Raw genomic sequence first — 22,866 nt, 5'->3', positions numbered from 1 at the left:
TCTGTCCAAGGACTATACTCCTTCAATTCCCCACATAGGACTGACTAGGGAATGACAAGTGCACAGACACCATCTCTTTTCTTCAACAGACCCTTCCTTTAGCTACAGTTCTTTGAACATTCCCTGCCTTCCAGGGAGCTTAAGAACGCAATTCATCATTTAATAACTTCAGAGAACTGTCTCCTGAAACTTCACTCTCACTGCTGGCAAGCTGTCACCTGTTACTCTATTAGAAAACAACTGGTAAATGTGCCACAGTAGGAACTGAGACAAATGGTGGAATCAAAGGAATGCAACAATAAAGCTTACTGATGACAAAACCAGAGCATGAGAGACCAAGATACTCTCTCATACTTTTATATGTTCTACCCTCTCTGACATATACATTACCCTCTTTCCTACTCCAAGTTTCACTGCTTTCCTGACTTGCCCAGTCTATCCCTGCTATATAATCTCATTTCCAATATATTCTTTACTTCTGCTACTACTTTGCTTCTGCTGCTACTTTGCCTGACAGCTTCTGTGTCTGTCCACATATAAGCTCTGAAGATATGTACCAAGTCTTTCCTTGTTTATGCTCAGACCCTAGTGCACATAAACTTTATGCAAGACATATAGTAAGAATCTGATAAATAAATGCGCACACAAAATTCAGCTTTTCTCCATGTAGAATATGCTGTAGGATCTTTGTTTTCACCTTCCCACTACCACTACTACTTCCTGTTTTTTTCACATAACAAGCAAGCTGTGACCTTGAAAAATCTCAAGTGTTTCTACATCGGTCTATGTATTTATTCCCATGTTTACTACAGGCCAGGCACTATACTGTGCAGCAGTTACAGAGATGAACAGGACAAAATTCTTGACCTCCCAAAATCTGTAGTCTAGTGTAAGAAGCAAATATAAATATACACTACATGGCAATATGTTAAATATTATAAGAGAGATGATAAAAGTGATATAGGAGTCCAGATGAGGAGGAATAAGACAAGGCTTAATAGGCAGTGAAGCTGGGACTTATAATTACATAGCTGAGTTTATATATATAAAGGAAGGAGAGAGTGGCACATGTAAGTCTAAGAGGAGAACACAGCATGTAATAAAGCATAAAGTGCTTGAATGAAAGGGCACTGGCTGGCATATTAGGGAATGGTGCATTTAGCATGCATAAGCCATGAGATGCATAAGGCTAGAAAAAGACGGGGCCAGATTGTAAAGAACCTCGCGATGACTAGCTAAGGAACTGGAACCCGATCTTACAGGCTGTGTTTTCCCAACCCTTCTCTCATCAAGAAAGTCAAATATAATTTGGTATAGTCCCCTAGAGGAGGCTGCTGGTAGCTAATGGCCTGGGTATTGAAGGGATCAATAATATGGGCATACCAGCTGAGGTATTCTGCTATAGGCCATGACAAAACACAGAAGTCCTTAAACAAGTTTTTCTCTAAATTTATCAATCTACCTATATATGCCGTAACTGACAACTATATTAATTTAGGGAAATGATTTAGGAAAACAAAGCATAGTCCTAGTTCTAAATTAATGTAGTATCAACTTTGTGGAAGATAAAAAGCAGTTCTAGGTTTTATTACTATTCTCAAGTCATGATAAAGTCATTGTGAATGAGTGTTAGTTATTAGTTTTATGATTACAGCACATAGTTTTCTAAATACAAAATGGTTTCCCTCAATAAATAGAATATTAAGAACTGTTTTTAAAACTGAAGGTCCTTAAACAAGTTTTGAAAGAGAAATCTCAAGAGGCATGACTAGGGGAAGAATGGGCACTTAACCAGATTTTGTAGAAAACTATGTATGTGACAGTGAACACAGAAGTGCCAAAAGAAGAACTTTAAGTACAGAAGAGATAATGAAGACCTTAAGTAGAAGAAATAAAAACAAGAAGGCATGTTCAAGGAGAATGCTCTCAGGTTTGTGTTGTGGGGTAGGCAGGAGCACAGAATGATTTGGACTAAGTTAGTTACTAAAGCAATGTAAAGCAGGTAACATATTCTGGTACTTAACTGCTTGATATTAGCTCTTTTGATTTACAACTTAAACAAGGGGTGGAGAATCATGCCAGTAACCACTGAAAGACCCATTCGTTTTAACTTTGGGTATAACATTTTTAGTTGGAAAAATGTGAGGTTGAGGGTATCTAATGTACTAGAATGCTGTTGAGTACAGAGTCAGATTCCAAATTTAATATTCATATAGAGCTTCAGTTCTGAGAGCTGTGAAAATATGTAACTATGGTCATGGAAATAGGTTGCAGAGTGAAACCATAAAAGACTGAGAAAAGGAAATTAAGAACCCTCAGAGGAAATCCTATTTAAAAGATAGGCAATGGAAGCCAGCAAAGAATGAAAACCAGGTAGGTGAATCAGAAGAGACGTTTAAGCACTAAGGACAAAGACTCCCAAACTCTGCTGCCCAGGGATCCTTAAAAAACTGATGGTTGGCTACCAGCCCAGGCTTTGTAATGTAATTTTGGTAGGGCGTGAAAATGGGGCATCTGGACTTTTTAAAAGACTCCAGGTGAGTTTAATGTGCAACCCAGTTTTGGAATCACCGATATAAAAAAAAAAACCAAAAACAACGGGTCTTGGAAGTGGCTAAAAAAGAGTTTCTGAGAGTAAAGATCGACAGAACAAAAGGTGACACATTAATATTTTTACATCTCTTTTTATTTCCTAATATTTACTTACCTTATTTTTTCAATTATATCTTCCAAAAGATACTCCACAACCGGGAAAGTAAAACCAGGTATGTGTATCATTGGACAGTTACCTATTATGGCAGACAAAAGATAAATCTGTACTCAAATGTTAAAAAAAAAAAAAAAAAAAAAAATAAACAGACAATAAAGAGGCCAATAACTCTCTTTCTTTCTTAAGTTCAGAAATGGTCCTGGCACTCTCACAGTTCTACCCTATTTTTTCATACTGAGTTTAATGAACTAGCAGTCTACTGTTCACTACCATTTTACTGCTACAAACTGTACACACACCTCATAGTTCTACAAAGTAACCCAAAATACAAAGAATAGAGCACTTTAAGTTGGACTCAAAACTCATTACTTGAGGTCTATTTCCTCCCCATCATTAGCCAAGATGGTACCATCAGAACCCAAGTTTTATTGAAATCAACTTAAGAAGCAGTACTCCTATGGCCCCCAGAATTAGGAAAAGAGAAAAAGCAATCAAAACAAGACAATAACGAAATATTGAAGTGTTACCTACTTTCTAGAATCACCAGTTAAAATAACTGTCTCCTAGTACTGTTACTTAATGTTACTTAGCATTTCATATCAAGCAAAACAAGCAGGACGCACTAGAGACAAAGAACAACACTGCATCACAGATCAAAATATCTGAAGTGGTATCACAGCTCTGCCTCTCCCAAGTCTGAGCAAGTTACTCAATGTTCGCTCTGAGTAGTTCACTGCACATACAAAAAATAAGACATAATATAATCAACTAATTTCACGGGTCTCTGAAGGTCAACCAAGCTGAATATAAGAATATTTAAATATTTATATTTATATTTATATTTAAATAGAGCTCTATTCCATTTTAATCCCATCTACTATTTTCCTCTCCTTCCCTCATGACTGTAAGGGAAAAGAGGCATAATATTAAAAAAATGTATTCTACAGCTAGTTAAATTTAGTTTCAAATCCTCTCAACCGTCTCTTAATTATGCAACCATTATAAAGCACACTGGGAAAGACACCTATAAAAATGGGAATAACAGCACTTACCTCAAAAGGTGTTATGAAGATTAATGAAGACAAAGTGCCAAATAGAGCACATCTGGCATACTAAAGGTGTTCCATAAGTGGTCACTACTATAATTACCAGCAAACTGCCACCCTAGCCTGTGATAGTACATAAATGCCACAGAATAATCACGATAAAGTGTTCAAAAAATTATTCAAACCTTTGATTTGACTTCACGGATGCCACCTTAAATTATTATCTGATTGTAGCACCAAAAATCTACATGTCTTCACTCTAACACAGACGATGCTGCCTTTTAAAAATAGGCTCACTTCTCTAGTTATCTGTTGTAACTAGAAAGATAGTCTCAGCTATTTAAGACAACTTACAGTATTCTCCTGAATACTTAAAACTGCTAAACCCTCATTGTAACTACTTTGTACCTAACAATATATTCTTATTTTTTTTAAACTCTCAATTCAGTGGCTTTGTGGTAACTTTCTAAAGCAATAATCATAAAAACTTACTTACCGAAATATTCTGAAAATTTCTCAGCATTTAAAGTCGCACTCATCAATATCACTTTCAGGTCAGGTCGAAAACTGAGAAGATCTTTAATAACCGTCATTAAAACATCTGACTGTAGATTTCTCTCATGGATTTCATCAAGCACAATATGACTAACGCTGGACAAATGCCTAAGCAAAAGTGTTAAGTATGTAACTTAGTAAAAATTTAAAAACTGAACCATTCTACCTCCACAACTAGTAAAATCCAATTGAACAATTACATCTTTGATAATGTTTAACAAAATGTCTGTCCTGAAGTGAAACATACTCACGAGTCTGACTGGAGCCACTGCAGGATGATTCCTGTTGTGCAGTATAAGATAGAACCCTGTTTCCTTGGCAACCGACTGTGAATGAAAGATAGGAGTTAACAGTTTTTGGTCTTCTTTACTAACAAATTAGCACCACAAAAGTTTAAAAGAAAATCTTCAATTTAAAACTGCTTATAGTTTTAATGAAAATCTTCACAGTAAGTTTTTGGTCCTAAGAATGCCTACTGTAACAGACTAATGTGTAATACTACATTCAAGTTCACTATACATTATTTTCACTGTCATGATACAATATTAATGATGTCTTTTTAAAGGCATAACCATTAACATAACTTACATACCAGTAACCAGGCATATCCAGTAATATAACTTAATACACAGGGGCCTAAACTTCTATTCAGTGATTGGAAAATCAGTTCACTTAAAAAGATAAATGGAATCCTGAGCTCCAGAAAAGGGCTATAGAAATATAAGGGAGTGAAGAGGGGGTTAAAGATACCAGAATCAATAGTCAGTTGGGATGGTGGTAGCAAAAGATATGAGACACCAACTCCTTTCGTGTGCAATGGCCTATTGATATACATCCAGGAAAAAGTTACTTCTCTAGCCATTTAATAATGTAAAAGCATGTAAAGTTATTTCTTTAGCTGTTTCATAATGTAAAGCATATTTTAAAAGGCATATTTAAAACTCCTGTTTGGATTTAAAAAGTTGCAAGCTTCCTATACTGTAGTTACTTTAGATGCTAATTTTAATCATAATCAGCATAACAACAGGGAACATTTTTCTCCTTAATCTCTAACTTCACAGTTTCACTAAAATCTACCTGACACAACAGGTGAATGTTCTTTACCTCTGGAGACGAATCTGGTATCCAGTACTGTTACCATTGCCACAAGATTCTGCCCTTTCTGCAGCCACTCTCTCTGCGACCTTTTAGCAAAATAAAAGACATTTACAAAAAAAAATATAATTTCCTTTAGGAAGAACATGTGGAATATCCACAAAATCTGGGACTGTTGAAAAAATGTTTATCAGTTTTTCCAGAGTTAAAAAAATAGAGACAGATACTAGAATTCCAGGGATCTAAAACTGTGTGTTGTTCCTTAAAAGCTCCAGACTACTTGCTTCTGAAATTCACTTTTCACCTCCTCCTATAAAGCCCTCCAAGGCCAAACTCTCTCTCATCATTATTTTCAAAGTGCTTTTCTACAGCATCATTCTACCTTTCTTTTTGACTTTTTTGACTAAGAGTTAAAATCAGGGAGGCGCCTGGGCTGCTCAGGCATTAAACATCTGCTTTTGGCTCAGGTCAGGATCCCAGAGTCATGGGATCAAGTCCTGTATCCGGCTCCCTGCTCAACACGGGGAGCCTGCTTCTCTCTCTCCCACTTTCCTTGCTTGTGTTCCCTCTCTCCATCAAATAAATAAATAAATCTTAAAAAAAAAAAAAAACACAAAAAAGCCAAAAAACAACACCCACATTAAAACCATAGTTAAGCTTATAAAACTTGTGTATAATTTGAGGGTAAATACTTTTCTTTCTCCAGTTTTTTGTTTGTTTCTTCTTAGTAGAGATTGCTGTTGCTTAATTCCTGGTTGTTGGTCGTGTCCTAAAAGTTATGGCGGCCAAAGATGAACTTGGAACTGATGAAATTTTATTATAATCCAATACTGATTTATGTAACTAAAAGTAACCACAGTCATCTTGTGACAGAACACTGATTCATGAGATTAGAAACAGAAAATGGCATAATTAAGAAACAATACTTCAGAAGTAGAACTTTCCAGCCAATATATCCTGTATTAACGGACTTAATTATTTCACTTTTTATTACTTATTAAATTGCCCATTCAAGTATTAACAGATCTTGGAAAAATAAATAAAAAGTAACCTAGTTAGCATATCTTCATACTGTCAATATATATGGTAATGCTGTATTAATGAAAATGATAATATTAACTTACTTAAATCTAGCTTTATAATTGTATTATAACAAAAGTGGGTTTTCACTGTTCTGTGATTTTATGTATTTCCTAGGAATATGAATGTACCAAAAAGACTGTTACTGTACTTCTTTAAATAGTATTTCTTAGAAATCAGCTTAAGATGCATACTGTATTTCCTCCAAAATACTGCCTTAACTGGTAATGCAGCTCCTAACCAGATTCTGTACTAAATGACTTAGAGATAATAGACTATCATGTAACTAAACAAAACCATAAATTCTTATAATTGATATTTACATATAAAATTACAACACTGAAATAAACTTACTACACACATCAAATGCTGTCAGAAACCCAAACATCCTTAAAGAACATATAACCCATACATTTAACTAGGTCATCTAACTGAACAAACAAAACTGCTGTTTGCCCTAAACATGTACTTACAACTATTAACAGGATAAACCTAAAACAATGCCCTTTTTTTAAAATGATGAATTCCCTCTTATTGAACAGCTGCATTAAAAACTTAAAAGTGCAGTTAAAATACTGCAAGGCTTCCTGCTTTCACCACCAGTGTACTTACTGAAAAAACAGAACCAAAAAATAATACTGAATGAGTGAAGGAGTAAAATTTAAAGTATCTATATGGATGGACACTTTTCGCAGCTTATAATCCTATAAAAATTTATCAGCTTTTTATTCTTCTAGTTTTATACTAAAATTTGCCTGCATTTATACTTAAACTTGAGCACCTATTAGCAGTAAGAGGTCATTGGAGCTTTTGGTGTTTACTACCAAATACCTGCTTTCATAGGAACAACTCCTAAACCTAATTAAGAAGTCACTACAAACGTTCAAAATCCGTTTATTTCGAGCAAGACTAGGAGAATGGAAAATAAAAAGTGGGGAATTTTAAAAAGTGAGACATTACTTACTGAAATGGCACTAATTCTTCTTGGCTGTGTACAAACTATCCTGCATGCAGATCCTTTCCCTCTTTCAATGTAGTTATCCAAAATGAACTGAGTAACTTGAGTAGTTTTTCCACATCCAGTTTCACCACTTATTACTGTTACTTGATGGTTATCAATCATATTTACCAATTCCTATTTCAAAATGGAAAATAAGTGAAGGACATCATATGGTGATCAAGTCCAAAAAATTAATAATCACAATTCTATCAAACTGAAGGTAATTGCTTTTAACAAACATATTAGGAACCCCTAGATGGCTCAGTGTGTGAATGTCGCTGCCTTTGGCTCAGGTCATGATCCCAGGGTCCTGGAATCAAGCCCCGCATTGGGCTCTCTGCTCAGCAGGGAGGCTGCTTCCACCTCTCTCTCTGCCTGCCTCTCTGCCGACTTGTGCTCTCTGCTTGTCAAATAAATAAATACAATCTTTAAAAATATATATATTAATGCTTTTGTTAAAGTTTGTTAAATGCAATGCTGGCAGTATGGGTATTGGATCCTCCTGTTTTTCAAAAGAAAAGCAGCACCAAATTATAAAAAGAAGAAAGCAAGGCACTGTTAACAAAACACACCACTACCACCACATTAAAAAAAAAAAAAAAAAAAAAAAAAAAAAAGAAGAAGAAAACACACCAAAAAGAACAAGAGACAACAGGTAAGTTTTATGCATAAGAATGAACACTGATAAAAGAAAATGCTGATTTGTGGGGCACCTGGGTGGCTCAGTAGGTTAAAGCCTCTGCCTGTGGCTCAGGTCATGGTCCCAGGGTCCTGGGATCAAGCCCCACACTGGGCTTTCTGCTCAGCAGGGAGCCTGCTTCCCCCCTCTCTCTCGGCCTGCCTCTCTGACTACTTGTGATCTGTCAATTAAATAAATAAAATCTTTAATAAAAAAATAAATGATGATTTGTAAGGCTACTGAGTACAAGACGAATCCCAATACCTAAATAACACTAAGGATATTAAAGTTGTATCACAACCCATACAATATGGCTCTACCTTCAGAAAAAGTTTTGTACACTGTCTTAAAGAACAAGAAAGAGTGTAATTTATCTTAAGATTATTTCCTTTCAGTTAATTACAATAAAGTTTTTAAATACCTAAATCAAATTGGTAAACTTCAATTACCTGGAAAACCCTGTATTTGGTAAAGATCTTTTTTCTTAAAAATTACAAACACTAATATTTTAATAGTAATAGACACTGTATTAATAAAACCATCCTACTACTTCAAAGAGGTATTAGAGGTGACTTTTATCTACAAAAGTTTAATCAAAAAACCCAATTTAAAAAATTTGTCCATCTACTCTAACACAATATATTTATCAGAACAAGTTCCAAGACTGAACACTGAAATTATAGCTTGTAAATACAGAGAAGCAATATGGGACTTATTCACTCAACAATTATTAATTGGGGTTGAGAGAGTATCAGGAACTGTACCGAGTCAAGTAATACATAGTGAACACTCTCCTCAAGAACTTAAAATGGCTTAAAAAGGAAAGACACACTATGGCAGGTTGTAGTTAGTGCTATGAAAACCAAAATCAAAACAAAGCAATGCTGAGAGAACAGAGCAGGATAGGGAACTATATTATTCTCAGGTGACTGCATAATAAAGCATAAAAAATTAAATCACTATTTTCAGTAGTGCCTCAATATTAATTAAAATGTTTGTTCTCAAAGTAAGAAAAGGGTATTTATCCAAAGTAACATATATAAAAATTCCATTTTTGGAGTTCTAAAGATTTCAATTATTGACAGAAATGAGAAAACTTAAGGAAAATTGTTTCATGATCATTTTTTTCTTTTGGGCCTTCAAAAATTCAAGACTAAAATGAACTTTCAATAATACACTTTAAGGGGGTGCCTGTGGCTCAGTCATTAGGCATCACCTACCTTCAGCTTGGGTTGTGCCCCAGAGTTCTGGGTTCGAGCCCCACATCGGGCTCCCTGTTGGGTGGGAAGCCTGCTTCTCCCTCTCCCACTCCCCAAGCTTGTGTTCCCTCTCTCACTGTGTCTCTCTCTGTCAAATAAATAAAATCTTAAAAAAAAAAAAATACCCTTTAGGGGAAGGCCCATTTACATTTTTTCTTGATATACAGATTTTAAAAAGTTCTATTTAAGTATTTTGCAAATCAAATTAAATACTGTACATTCATTTTACCTTTTGCATTCCATATGAAGGCAGCTTTTCCCTGAAATGCTGAAAATTAAAAAAAACTATTTTTAATTTTCACGAAAGAAATGTAATCAAATTATAATCATGGTAATCAGAATATATCTTAAATATACTAGAATTCCAAAATATTTTTATTACCTTACAGCTTATGTCAAGTACCAAGACCTAAAAAAGAATTTTTATAAAAAGGACTAATGTACTTAGCAATCCTTTATTTTTGAAACACTGAAAAAGAGAATTCTATTACAGTCAACAGAATGGAGATACTTTCTTAAATAATGGCAGTAAAATGAAATCTCATCTGTCACCAAACAGTATTCTTATAATCTCTAAGTTACTTTTACCATTTTTTATTTTACATATTCATCTTAGATTTGTTTTCCATATCACAGTCATTTTCCCACCCATCAATCCACCATTTAATAATGCACTAGGCACTGGAGCAGATTATTGCTGGGTACTGGCGTTTGAGAATAAAAGAAAATTTAAAACAAGTAATATCTGAAACGGGAAAATCTGGTACTGCCATTTAAGAACTGTGATCTTAAGTCAAACTTGGATCCTGAATCCCTCAAAAGTTTTATCTCATAGGGTTGCTACAAAATCTGCATGAAAAACCTTTATTAAAAAAAGCAAGTAGCAGTTTCTGATGCATAAAAGCTACTTAACAAATTTTTGGTGAATTATAACTGGAATACTCGAGAGGAGATGGTTAATTTCTGTATCTTTATTTGATAATGTTTTTCTAATTTGGAAAACTTATGGAATCTTAAACCTACACTACACAAAAATGACATACACTTAGGAGTGCTCTGGTTTACAATAACCTACCTACATGAAAAAACTTCAGTGGTATAAAAAAATAAACCACAGCTTTAAACAAACTCCCTTTATTGTAAAGGGAAAAAAAAAAACTAGAACTGTCCTATTGCTATCATATTTTTTCCAAATTTTTATTTCTTGAAACACCCTTATTTTTTGCCTACTTGTCAAAATAGGAGACTAAAAAAATCCCCAACTATTTTTTTCTATTGAGATATAATTTACATTTAACATTGTATTACTTTCAAGTGTACCAACATAAAGATTCAACATCTTTGTATGCTGTGAAATGATTACCACAATAAGTCTAGTTAATATCCATCACCACATATTTGCCATTTTTATCCCCTTCAGATGAGAACTTTCAAGATCTAAGCAACTTTCAAATATACAGTGCAGCATTATTAACTACAGTTATCATGCTTGATATGGTCAATCAGGTAATTCTTATCAGTACCATAAAAAGGGTCAATACAACGACTTAAATGAATTCTAGCAATCTGAAATAACAAGTTGCCACAATTTTCTCGGTAATTTTTAAATTATATTTAAATTATTTAAAACATTTACTGATTTCTAAAATTACTTCATGTATTCAAATGTAACCATCTCAATATGTAAGTATATATAAGCTAACACATTAAACTTGAAACTAGCAGTAATCACTTTTGCTTTTTAAATATATAATGCTGATGAAACCAGTTAAAACCCAGTATTCTTTCTCAAGATAGACAAACCAAATTTCTAATTTCCTAATTTTGGGCTGTAACCCGGAGATAACAGAGAAATGAGATTACATGCTGCCTGAGGGCAGGAAATGTCTTAATTTTCAGAAAACAGAGCACAATGACAGGCATTTAGCAAGTGGCAAATTAATGTTTATTATGTGAATGATACAAAAAAATGGCATATTACCAACAAGGATTAAAAAGTTGAGCTCTTAAACACATCTGAATTTTAAACCTGATTCTTTTACTAGTTGTGCAACTGTAGATAGGCCATTTAACATAAGATTCTTTTTCCTCCTCTATATAACAGATGTGTAACCTTACACAGAGCTTTTGGGAGGTTTAAATGATGTAGCACATGTGAAGTGTCTGCAATTGTCAAGCCAATAAGAAGATCAACTATTATTATGTTGGGTGAATTTCTTCTCCTAACTTCCTTTGAATTAGATCACTCATCTTCAGAATTTGGAAGGCAGCTATGCTCACCACTATACTACCAACGCACTCATCTTCAGAATTTGAGTTCTGTCCTCCATACAAAGCAGACAGTAGCTAACTCTCCTTCTTCTTAAGCCTATAAAAGAAGCTCTTCTCTTAACCACAACATTCTGAAATAATTCAACTTGAAATCTCCTGCCTTCAAATCTTATTTTTCCTAAATGGGCATCAAATAGCTACAGCATTCTAGCCCTGGACAACCTCACCTCACCTGTTGATCATCAGCGACAGTCAACAGATCCTTTCTTTCCCATGGAATATATAATATTCTGGCTTTCTCACCAAGGGCAGTAGATATGTGCATATTAAAAGTATGGCCCTCAAAATTGTCAGTATTTTCTCTTAAAATACATGTGAACATTTTATTACATCTATCCTTAGAATATCCACAAAGCATAAATCTTATGTTTTAACAGGAAGGGATCTTAAAATATCTTGCCTAGCAGGGAAAGAACATATTGAAAAACTCAGGAGAATTCTTGTTCTTGTCACAGTCCTATCCTCAAATGTTAAGCATAAGCACAGCATAACTTTGGGGATTTAATTTCATCATCTTTCAAAGGAAGGAGTTGGATAAAATGGTCTAGAAACCTTACAATTCTAACCACCTTGTTTCTTATGATATCTCACTAACCTGGCCTAGAAAAGTTAAACTAATTCCTTCTCCTCACTATATAAGGTCCTGTAGATGAGACAGGCTACCTTAGTTTATACTGTACCGCACCTACATTTCCACTGCTCTTCTCTAGTATACAAGAAAGAATTCCCACAGGGGTCTACTGAAATACCACTGATCTATACCATGTAGTACCTCTAAACATAAATCCATTTTTATCCATTGTGAGAAGAAACGACAAAAACGTTTTCCACATCTTGCTTTTCCATTACCTGCATTTCGATATACCGGAGGTCACTTTTTTTCTTTTGTAAATCTTCCAAGAGTTGTTGGTCTAAAGTTACATCTGGTTCATTTTCTTGCAAGAGATATTCAGAATCTCGGTCCATGTATTTGTCCCTGATTCTGAATGTTCTCTTTTCTTGACTTATCAATTTCTTTTCCTGGTTTTCAACTTTCTTCTCTGAGATGGGTTTGTTCTCAGTAGGAGATTCAGTACCATATCTATTTTGACAAAATAAAAAAATGATAAAAGGCTAAATGAAGAGCCACTCAAACCCTGAAAACAAAACAATATGCTATTTATTTCAAAATCACCAGCTTCTATTTTTTCTTAGATCAATAAAGAAAATAGATTCTTATAATGAATTCAAGATTTCCCTCCCTGTATATAGGTATTAGCAGATTAAGTTATTCCTTGTGATAGTTAAAAAAAATGAAGTTCACACAATAGCCATCCCTCCACCATTGCAAAAACTTACAGTATTTTTTTCAGATTTTCTGAACTTTATTTCACAACTTCATCTTCCTCCTGCCACCCCTTCTGAGTGCTATAAATGGTATGCTATATTACACAGTTCCAGAAAAACCTCTACTAATTTTTCCTCCAAATGATAAAAACTCCTGTGATCATCCTAAAACAGCAACAGTTTAACTTGTTCCAGATCTCTCTTACAGGATAATTTTGGAAATACAAGATGAGTAGGAAAACAGTAAACAGTAACTTAATAAATCTCATATCCAAATAGACTATTCTTACCATTTAGCTTTCTGTGTAATGAATATGTTGTTCAATCTCTCACCAAATAAGCTCAATCTCTCACCAAATAAGCTCAGTCTACATAAGAAAAAAAACTTACTTCAAAGTTAAATTACATTTACTGAAGAGCCTAAAGATGTCATTTTTATTATCATTCCTTCCCTAGCCAATGCTATTAAGAAATGTTACTATGATGGGGTGCCTGGGTGGCTCAGTGAGTTAAGCCTCTGCCTTCAGCTCAGGTCATGATCTCAGGGTCCTGGGATCGAGTCCCACATCGGGCTCTCTGCTCAGCAGGGAGCCTGCTCCCCCACCTCTCTGCCTACTTGTGATCTCTGTCTGTCAAATAAATAAATAAAATCTTAAAAAAAAGAAAAAAATGTTACTATGTCCACTCTGTCAAATAACATGTTTTGTTTTACCCGTGATCTTCAGGAGCAAACCAGGAGATCTGTGCTTCTGCGTCTTTACCATTCTTCGCCTGGACTGAATGCAGCAGCTGCACAATCTGTTCTTCTCGCCGTTCATCCATGTGTACTACAGCTCTCTATTTTGTGCAAAGCAAAAAGTATCCTGATCAATGTTAGAAAACACGTGCAATATTACTTAGTAACAAAAAGGTAAATGTCCAACAAATGTATATAAAATTTAACACTTGCCCTCTAGTCCAATTTCACTTCATAAACCTAATGTTAAGATCTTTGCATATATCCTTCTAAACTTTTTCTGCCACATATCTATAAAATTACCTCTAATATGACTGGCAAAAAACGCACATTTATTTCCCTTACTAAAACTTTGGTTCCTTTATCTTCTACCCTCTCACATACTGATTATTATCAGTTTTCCCTTATTTTAAATCTTCAAAGACACTCACAATTAAAGTTTTTAAAACACAAATGTATTTTGCGGGGGGGGGGGGGGCTGAGTTGAAAACTGGAATTATTTTGGTTGCAATGAGCATTTTAAAGTTCTTACACTAAAAGGATAAATATTTGAGGGAAGCCCTGTAGAAAACAGTGAGTCAGAGCCATTATTTATACAGAAAAAAAGGCTAATAAATGCTAAATCCACACACAAAAAAGGATGAATATATGGAGAAGAAGGCTGAGCTGAGACGAATTAAACTGATCAACAGTCATGCAGATAATGCCTGATGCAGGTGGCTATGATGCAGTTGCTTCACAGAATGAGAATAAAACAAACCAAAAAAACACCGGAGAAGATAGAAGTTACACTGCAGACAGTAAGAACAAGAATTTCTAAAACTGCTCTTTTATCGTTGCACATTATAATTAGTTGAATTTAAACCCAGTAGTTAAGACAGGAGAGATTTTTCTTTAAGTATGCAAACAGCAAAGATGATCAAGGTATTAAATGGAAAAAAAAAAGCTGAGAAAATATATGCAGCAGGATCTTATTTCCATTATTATTAAAAAAGATCACTGACTTTACATTCTACATTTCTGCAGTATTTCTTCCAGATATATTTCTGACACATGGCAGAGCTACAGTGAAGTTTGCCAAATGGATGAATGACTGAATTTATCTTTTACAATGAGCATGTGTGACTTCTGTGTTAAAACCATTTTTCTCTTTAAAGAAATACACAAAAAGAATACTCTTCAGGGAATTCCAGAAGACTTCTTCAACTTACTAAAGAGTTTAGAGATGTAGTGAACAGGGCCATCTGTACTCCAATGTTCATAGCAGCAAGGGCCACAGTCGCTAAACTGTGGAAAGAGCCAAAATGCTCTTCAACAGACTAATGGATAAAGAAGATGTGGTTCATATATATACAATGGAGTATTGTGCCTCCATCAGAAAGGATTAATACCCAACTTTTGTATCAACATGGACAGGACTGGAGGACATTATGCTGAATGAAATTTGTCAAGCAGAGAAAGTCAATTATCATATGGTTTCACTTACTTGTGGAGCTTAAGGAATAACACAGAGGACATTGGATGAAGGAGAGAAGTGAGTTGGGTCAAGTCGGAAGGGGAGATGAACCATGAAAGACGGTGGACTCTGAGAAACAAACTGAGGGTTTTAGTAGGGGGATGAAAGTTGCGAGGGCATGGTGGCAGGTTTTAAGAAGGGCATGTATTGCATGGAGCACTGGGTGTGGTGCATAAACACTGAATCTTGGAACACTGAAAAAAATAAAATTAAATTAAAAAAAAAGTTTACAAAAAGCATCATTATCATACAATTAAAAGTCCAATCTAGTAAAACTCTGGTTTTACAAAGGTTTACAAAATTACAGGTTGCAAGAAAATCTGCTTATAGACAGGTACTAAAGCCCCCTCATTTTTTTTAACCTTACAGCATGAAAATCTTTTTAAATGGTTTCTGTATCAGACTAACGTATCTCTTCTTCATAGCACAGGATATACTCCACTAGGGCTAGGAGTTTGTACCTGGTTTCTCCTAGATTCTGCCCCATGCATCATCTTTTTTTTTTTTAAACCTCTGATGATTTTAATCTGTAATCATCTGTTATAAAAACAAAAAACAAAAAAAGAACAATAACAACAAACAACAACAACAACAACAACAAAAACCATTACTGTGAGTACACCAGAACCTAAGAGTGGTTCTGGGGACTCCCAACATAAAGGATCATTATTAGAACATTTTCGTCCTATATTTTAAATTCTGTAATGCCTTCAGCACTTGTTAACATTTATTGCTCTGTGTACCTACACCAGACAGCTATTAAGTTAAGCTTTTTTTTTGGCAGTTAGAATCTACAGTATCGCTTTAATGATTACAGACTACACTGAAAGGAAGCCTCAGGACATAAAGTCATTAGGAAGCAAAGTCACCTTAAGGCCCAAAGGCACTGTTTCTTCCATTCACTTTCAAAATGACAAAGGTAAGATCAAGCATTTTTTAATCTGAGGAACGATTTCTTTCCAACTGAAATTCATGTTATATCACTACTTCAACCAACCAAAACCTTACATGTTGAAGTTCTTACCTCTACTAGCAGAATAAAAGTTCTCCCTACCTTGCTATACTAAATTTAGGTATTCACAAAAAGGGAGGATGATTAAAAAAATGAAACAGCCCCTGAAAACACAATTTATACTTTCTGGAAGTTATTTTTAACAAGGTTCTTCCCACAGTGTGGTTCCAGAGGCTCTGGGCAGCTGAGAATTTAGGGGTACCAAAATTCCAAACCTGTATCTAGCCTGTTCCCCCCAACCCCACCACCACCGAGTAGGTACATGAACAAGAATATAATCAAATCTCTCTCTTTTAAACAAAAAAATCCTCTTTTGAATTCTTTCCAACCTATCTGCTACTGCCCTTTCTTCCTCCTCTCCACAGGAAAACTGCTTGAAAGTACTCCACTTCATCTCTTCTTCACTAGCCACCCCATGGCCATCTGGCTTTTACCTCCACTGCTCCACAGAAAGGGATCTCATCAAGGTTACCAATGACCTTGTTGCTAAATCCAACAGACATTCTGAGCTCTTATGGAACCTCTCTGTAACATTTGCCACTCTTGACTACTTTTCCTTTTTTATATGCTCTCTGCTTCTTCAACACTGCTCCTGAATTCCAAAACAACACCCATCTTACTTTCCTCTTTGCTGGCTGCTTCTTCCTAGGTAAGAATCTAAGAAACTTCTTACTCCACCCCTTAAATTTTCCTGTTCCAATGATGCACAAGTTAGAAACACTGATACCATTTGGGTGTCTGTAAGGAAAACAGAATCTCTGGCTCCACCCCAGTACATTTTAACAAGGTACCAGTTGATTCCTTGGCACATTCAAGTTTGAAAACAATGGCCTACCGAATATAGGCTTGCACCCATTTCTCATCTTCTCTGGTCACTTCCTACTATCCACAGGACTACAAACTGCCAGTCTAGATTTCTTTAGGCATTAGAATCAGATAACCTTCTACCTCCCCGAAATCCTCGTGCTTTTTTTCCCCATGGATTTTATTTATTTTAGAGCAAGCGAGCATGCACATATATGCACACGGTTGGGGGGACTCGGACTGAGCTCATGACCTGAGCCAAAATCAAGAGTCTGATGCTAGTAGCCACTACCTAGGCACTGCCAAATCCTCACTTTTTGAATTATAACAGAATCAAACTCCATCCTTAAGTTGAGTTCATCAGCTTCCTCCATCAAGCCTGTTCCTTATATAACCATCAACACGTCATTAATACTTGCTTTCCCCTTGCCTCCAGATAAAAGCAGTTTTGAATCTACTTCTTAAATCACTTTTTAAATCACAATTTTTTAAAAAAAGATTTTATTTACTTGACACAGAGAAAGAGATCACAAGTAGGCAGAGAGGCAGGCAGAGAGAGAAGGGGAAGCAGACTCCCTGCTGAGCAAAGAGCCTGATTTGGCTTGATCCCAGGACCCTGAGATCATGACCTGGGCAGAAGGCAGAGACTTAACCCCCTGAGCCACCCAGGCAACCTTCTTATCACTTTAATCTGTCCCATTTGTTCCATCCCCACTCCCAAGTTCCTAATTCAAGCTATTATTTCTCACTTTAGTTACTGCAAAGGCTACAAAACTGGTTCCCTGTCCCAGGATTGCCTCTTTTCAATTCAATTTCTATATTGCTGCCAGAATGAACTTAAACACAAATTCAATCATTTAATTTTTTGCTTCAAATGATTTAATGACTTACAGGAGTTCTTAGGGAAAGTCAATAAATTTCAAGGCCCGCCTTATTTTTCTAGCCCCAGGCTTTTCAAATTGCTGCTTATAAAACCGAAGGATCATAACCAGTATTAATAAAAAAGAGAAAGCAAAAAAGGTACCAACAACATACCCAGAGCAATATACAGATAAATTAAGTATTATTTTATGATACTTTTTGTTCAATTATACGTATGTGTGTACTGGGTGCAAATTAAAATATATTCCTTTATGTGGGAAGTGGTCAACAAATTTGAAAGCCACTGCTCTACCTTCATCTCATCACACTAAACACCCTACGCTCTATTCTTTCAGTTCCTTGAGTCCTCCTAACCTCTAAATTGTGGCACCTGCTCCTGCCTCTGCCTGAAAATCCCTTTCCAAATCCCCCAACTCCAAACACATACACACTTTGCTATCTTTCAGCTTTCAGCTTAAGGGTTACTTCCTCTGGAAAACCTAGAATCTTCTTAGTTTGAGTTAGGTGACAGTCCATATTCTTATTATAATACTGTAACATTGTACTGTAACCCCTAACATACCACAATTTGTCAGATAGTGACTACCGTCTATTAACATAGTGCTTAAGATAGTGTCTCAGATATTTCAGATACTCAACTAAAAAAAAAAAAAAAAAAAAAAAATTTGAAATAAAAAGAGCACATTGTTAGAATGCAATAACGTGGTAAACAGGAATTACGTGAAAAGTAATTAAAACTAAGGGAGATGACTGGGAAGCAATCACAAATGGATGAAGGTGGTCCAAAAAAAAAAAAAAAAAGGTAGCATAAACCAATCATTGAAAATGGTCATATTTAGATTGAGAAGATGGAGATGAATTTCAGAGAGAATGGTATGAGACCTGTAATAAAAAACAAAAACAGAAGTATATTTACAAAAGATGTAATTACATCATATTGGGGACATGGGCTCAGTACACTGAAAGGAAACCTGGTATACTGAAACTATGTTACCAAGATTTCCTGTAAAATATGTTAGGATGCAATGTAAATGTATTCAACTCAGACAGAAGTGATCTGGCTTCCAATCCCAAGTTGTGAGCTAGAGAATGAGATGACTTAATTCTTGCTTTTGAAAGCACCATGAGTGGATCTATAAAGGACAGACTTAGTGGAAAGCAGGAGTGGAAGCTATAAAACTCGTTAGGAGGCCAAGAACACTGAACAAGATAGTGGTGTGATTTGTGGGGTAACTGCTGTGGAGACAAGTGATTGGATTTGGAATATATTAAGAAAGCAGAGCAGACAGATGTGCTGAAATGAAAAAAAAAAATCAAAGATAAATTCCGTTCTTGCCCTGAAACATTTACCAAAATGAAGTTTGGGTAGAGGACAGAACTCCAGAGTTCCCTTCACAATGATCCATCACGGAACTAGCTTTAGATGGAAATAATAATGAACAATTTTTCCTGATTAAACTTTTCACCTGTTTACATCTTATTTTCCCAACATCATTATTTCTTCAGATCCCCATGGCAACATGCATAACACCTCGTGGGAAACAGGGGCTAAATAAAATAAAGAATAACTTTCTAGTTACTGCATACATCATTTTATAGCAATCAGCCTATATTATTCTTCCAGTTTTATGATGACTTAGATAGGCTTCCCTCCATTTAAAAAAAAAGTTTGTTCAATGAACAACTTTGGGCTGATGTGTGTGTGTGTGTATTAAAAGAGAAGAAGGTAATAAGGTGTGAAGATAAATGGATAACACCAAAAAACGCTTTGATGAAAAGACAAGGATAAAGGACAAATAAAAAAATAAAATGATTTAGAAACAAAAGCCTAAATAAAGGTTTAATTACACACATTCTTTATCTAATATGAAGGATGTTTTTTAAAGAAGTTACTAGGGTGCCTAGGTGGCTCATATGGTTAAGCAACTGCCTTCAGCTCAGGTTATGATCCCGGAGTCCCAGGATCAAGTCCCTCACCGGGCTCCCTGCTTAGCAGTGACTCTCTTCTCTCCTCTTGCCCCCACCTCCAAAATTAAAAAAAAAAAAAAAAAGTAGTTACTAAAAAGATGCCTCAGACTTACAGTAAGAAGCTCTTAAAAAAAAAAGTAGTTACTAAAAAGATGCCTCAGACTTACAGTAAGAAAACTTGTTTAATAAAAACAAAACACAATTAAAAAAAATTGAAGTTCCCACCAAGTGAATTTTGATGCGTCCCTTATTACAGATCTTCAAGATATAAATCAAATAGGCAATCACAACCTGAAGAGACTAAATCAAATCATTTTTCTGAAATTTCTTCTGTTTCCAGGATCCTAAGTTTCATTCTCAAAGAGGAGCTGCCAATCAACAGAACTCTCCCCAGCCCAACATAAAAAAAAAGAAAAAAAAAAACAGCAAACCACAAACCTGTAAGTTTATGATCATTTTAATTCTAAAAATGAAAGCTAGACTATTCTTCTGAACGACCTATATTCAGAATAGTGCTTGACAGCTTTTATTCTGCGCAAACCTGTATGTTAAAAAGAAGGCCGCTGTTTTCGAGCTCTTCAGGCAAGAGGGGCCATAATTTTTCTAACAGGGTGGCCAAGGATACTATGACACGGACATCCTAATAGAGTTAACTTCGGAAAGGATCTGAACTTACTGTTTTGTTCACCGTTCTCACATCCTTAAAGAAAAATACACATTCACGTTACATAAATCTACCTGCTGAGCATGGCTAACGAAAAACGACAAAATATCCGCTAACGCAAGCTTTAGCAGAATACCTGTGCACACTTTTCACTTCACAAAGCACATGCACCAGCTAAGAAACAAAAAGCAAGGGGCGGCGAAGGGGAAAAAAGTGCCCTGTCTCATCCCTCTCCACTATCAAGTCTCAGATTTACCTCCTGCCTCTCCGCCTCCTTGTTCTTCTGTCCCTGTTTCTTTGCATACCACAAGCCGATTTCGCGGCCTTTCAGGTGCCCAGGATGTCTGCCTCTGCCGCCTCGACCACCACCTCCTCCTCCTCCGCCGCCGCCGCCGCCTCCGGAGCCTCGGTTCCCTCCATGGCCTCCACCATGGCCCGCCCCATAGCTTCCTCCATAGCCCCCGCCGGAGTTGCGGGGCCCACCATCCCGGCCCCAGTTCTGATGGTAATCATAGCTCATTGTCCCAGCTGACTACAACTCGTGAGAACCCGCAACCGCTAGAAATGGCGCCCGGGCCCGGAAGCGGGTGCACATCCACTTCCGTTTTGCTTCCGGCGCCCAGCGCGAGAGGGAGGGCCGTTTGAACGTCACAGCAGCTGCTTCCGGTGACGCCGCAGGCGACGCCGTCGGTGGTCCGGAAACTGGCTCACGTGAAGTCCTCTTTGACGTGTCTTCTGTTGTCTACCTTTGTACCTGTGGACGGAAAGCGAGCAAAGCCTCGCAGGTTTCCTTTACCTACGCCCAACGTGTGAGGCAGTGGGTTTTGGTTTTTACTTTCTTATTACCCGTAGTGAAATCCGAAGTTTGCTTCCAGTTAGGATCTGGAAAATAGACATCTATTGACCCAATAAAAGAACGTGAGGAGGATGGAGGCATTTTCTCCTAAAAGTCTCAAAAGAAATGAGTTCATCTTTTTTTTTTTTTTTTTTTGTAGCTGCGTCTTGAAAATAGCTTCACACCTGTTTCAAATAAGTACAAACTCTCCCTTCCTCTCTTAAAGGATTATCATTATTTATTGCCTTTATCCAACAGCATCACAAGGAGCATGGCTGGCAAAAATTTAAAAAATGCTCTTAGGCGGGGCGCCTGGGTGGCTCAGTGGGTTAAAGCCTCTGCCTTTGGCTCAGGTCATGATCCTGGGGTCCTGGAATCAAGCCCCCGCATCCTCTCTCTGCTCAGCAGGGAGCCTGCTTCCTTCTCTCTCTCTCTGCCTATTCTGTCAAATAAATAAAATCTTTTAAAAAAAAAATGCTCTTAGGCAATTTAAACAAAGGCAGTTGAAGAATCATATATGTTCATGTGAAGCCATTTATTGTTGATTGACCAGGCCACTTAGGGTTTAGCAAAGCTGTTTTTGAATAAATCAAATGACTGGGCCACACAGGCCTGGATGTCACCAGAAGACCTCCAGTTCATTTACATATTTTAACTGATTTAAAGGTGCTGGCATCAGCTTTCATTTGCTTACAGTCTTGGAAAGGCAAAAGAAATTACTGTGCAATGAGGTCCAGACTACACCTCTGGGGCATAAAAATTATTTTGAGCAAAGGCATTTGAGTTTCTGAAATATTTCAACTGCCTAAAAGCAGAGCCTCCCAAAGGAGTTCAAAAGAACTCAATTGTCATAAATCCCTTCCCCTGGGAGAGAAACTGACAAAATTGAGTCATTACTGGAGACTAGAAATCAGCATCACTCCTAAGCAGGAATTGTCACAAGACTATTATATATTCCGTTTGTTCTCATAAGAGTCCATTTTTTCCTTCCTAGAAGTTGCTTTCCCGTGGGTATCTTTTGCCTCCTCCCCTTCCCCTATTAAGATAGTATATAAGCCCCAAGTTCTAAACTTCTCCTTGAATTACATTTTTATATGTAGTCCCACCCATTTGTGATTAAATCTTTCTCTTCTCTTGCTAATCTGTCTTTCAGTCTTTTAATTTTCAGGCCCCCAGGATAAACCTAAGAGAGTAGAGGAAAAGATTTTCTTTCCCAGCAGGCATTAGATGTTACAGCAAAATAATTTAATTTTAGAATCAGGTAAGTCCTTTCTAAAGAATGAGAGGTTAAGCAGTGACTTTTGAGATAAGTAGACTTTAGCCAGACTAATGGGGAGTAGAGAGATTGTTACAGGTGGAGGAAACAAT

At 36.3% G+C, this 22,866-nt stretch overlaps 1 protein-coding gene and 1 long non-coding RNA gene across 4 annotated transcripts in view; one reads left to right on the top strand and one right to left on the bottom strand.

Annotated features, from left to right (window-relative positions):
- DHX36 (DEAH-box helicase 36) overlaps window positions 1-21,274 on the bottom strand; it is a 52,486-nt gene extending 31,212 nt beyond the window's left edge. For both annotated transcript variants that reach the window (XM_032344428.1, XM_032344434.1), the window contains exons 1-9: window positions 20,920-21,274; window positions 13,794-13,918; window positions 12,605-12,836; window positions 9,654-9,692; window positions 7,451-7,621; window positions 5,416-5,495; window positions 4,563-4,637; window positions 4,253-4,419; window positions 2,708-2,789 (exon numbers count right to left, since the gene is read on the bottom strand). In XM_032344428.1, coding sequence (XP_032200319.1) covers window positions 2,708-2,789; window positions 4,253-4,419; window positions 4,563-4,637; window positions 5,416-5,495; window positions 7,451-7,621; window positions 9,654-9,692; window positions 12,605-12,836; window positions 13,794-13,918; window positions 20,920-21,183 — 1,235 coding nt within the window. In that variant the 5' untranslated portion in view covers window positions 21,184-21,274. The remainder of the gene's footprint in view (window positions 1-2,707; window positions 2,790-4,252; window positions 4,420-4,562; window positions 4,638-5,415; window positions 5,496-7,450; window positions 7,622-9,653; window positions 9,693-12,604; window positions 12,837-13,793; window positions 13,919-20,919) is intronic.
- Window positions 21,275-21,326: 52 nt separating this feature from the next.
- The window catches only part of LOC116591486, a 180,317-nt gene continuing 178,777 nt past the window's right edge, over window positions 21,327-22,866 (top strand). The window contains exons 1-2 of one of the 2 annotated variants that reach the window (XR_004286021.1): window positions 21,347-21,472; window positions 22,667-22,759. This is a non-coding gene — a long non-coding RNA (uncharacterized LOC116591486). Of the gene's footprint in view, window positions 21,473-22,666; window positions 22,760-22,866 lie in introns of both variants that reach the window. The other variant, XR_004286020.1, reaches the window with a different exon arrangement.

The sequence above is a fragment of the Mustela erminea genome, chromosome 1, assembly GCF_009829155.1.
Source record: "Mustela erminea isolate mMusErm1 chromosome 1, mMusErm1.Pri, whole genome shotgun sequence".
In the NCBI taxonomy this organism is placed as follows: Eukaryota; Metazoa; Chordata; class Mammalia; order Carnivora; family Mustelidae; genus Mustela; species Mustela erminea.
Note: the sequence above shows the minus strand (reverse complement) of the source record. Positions and strands in the feature narration are given on the sequence as shown.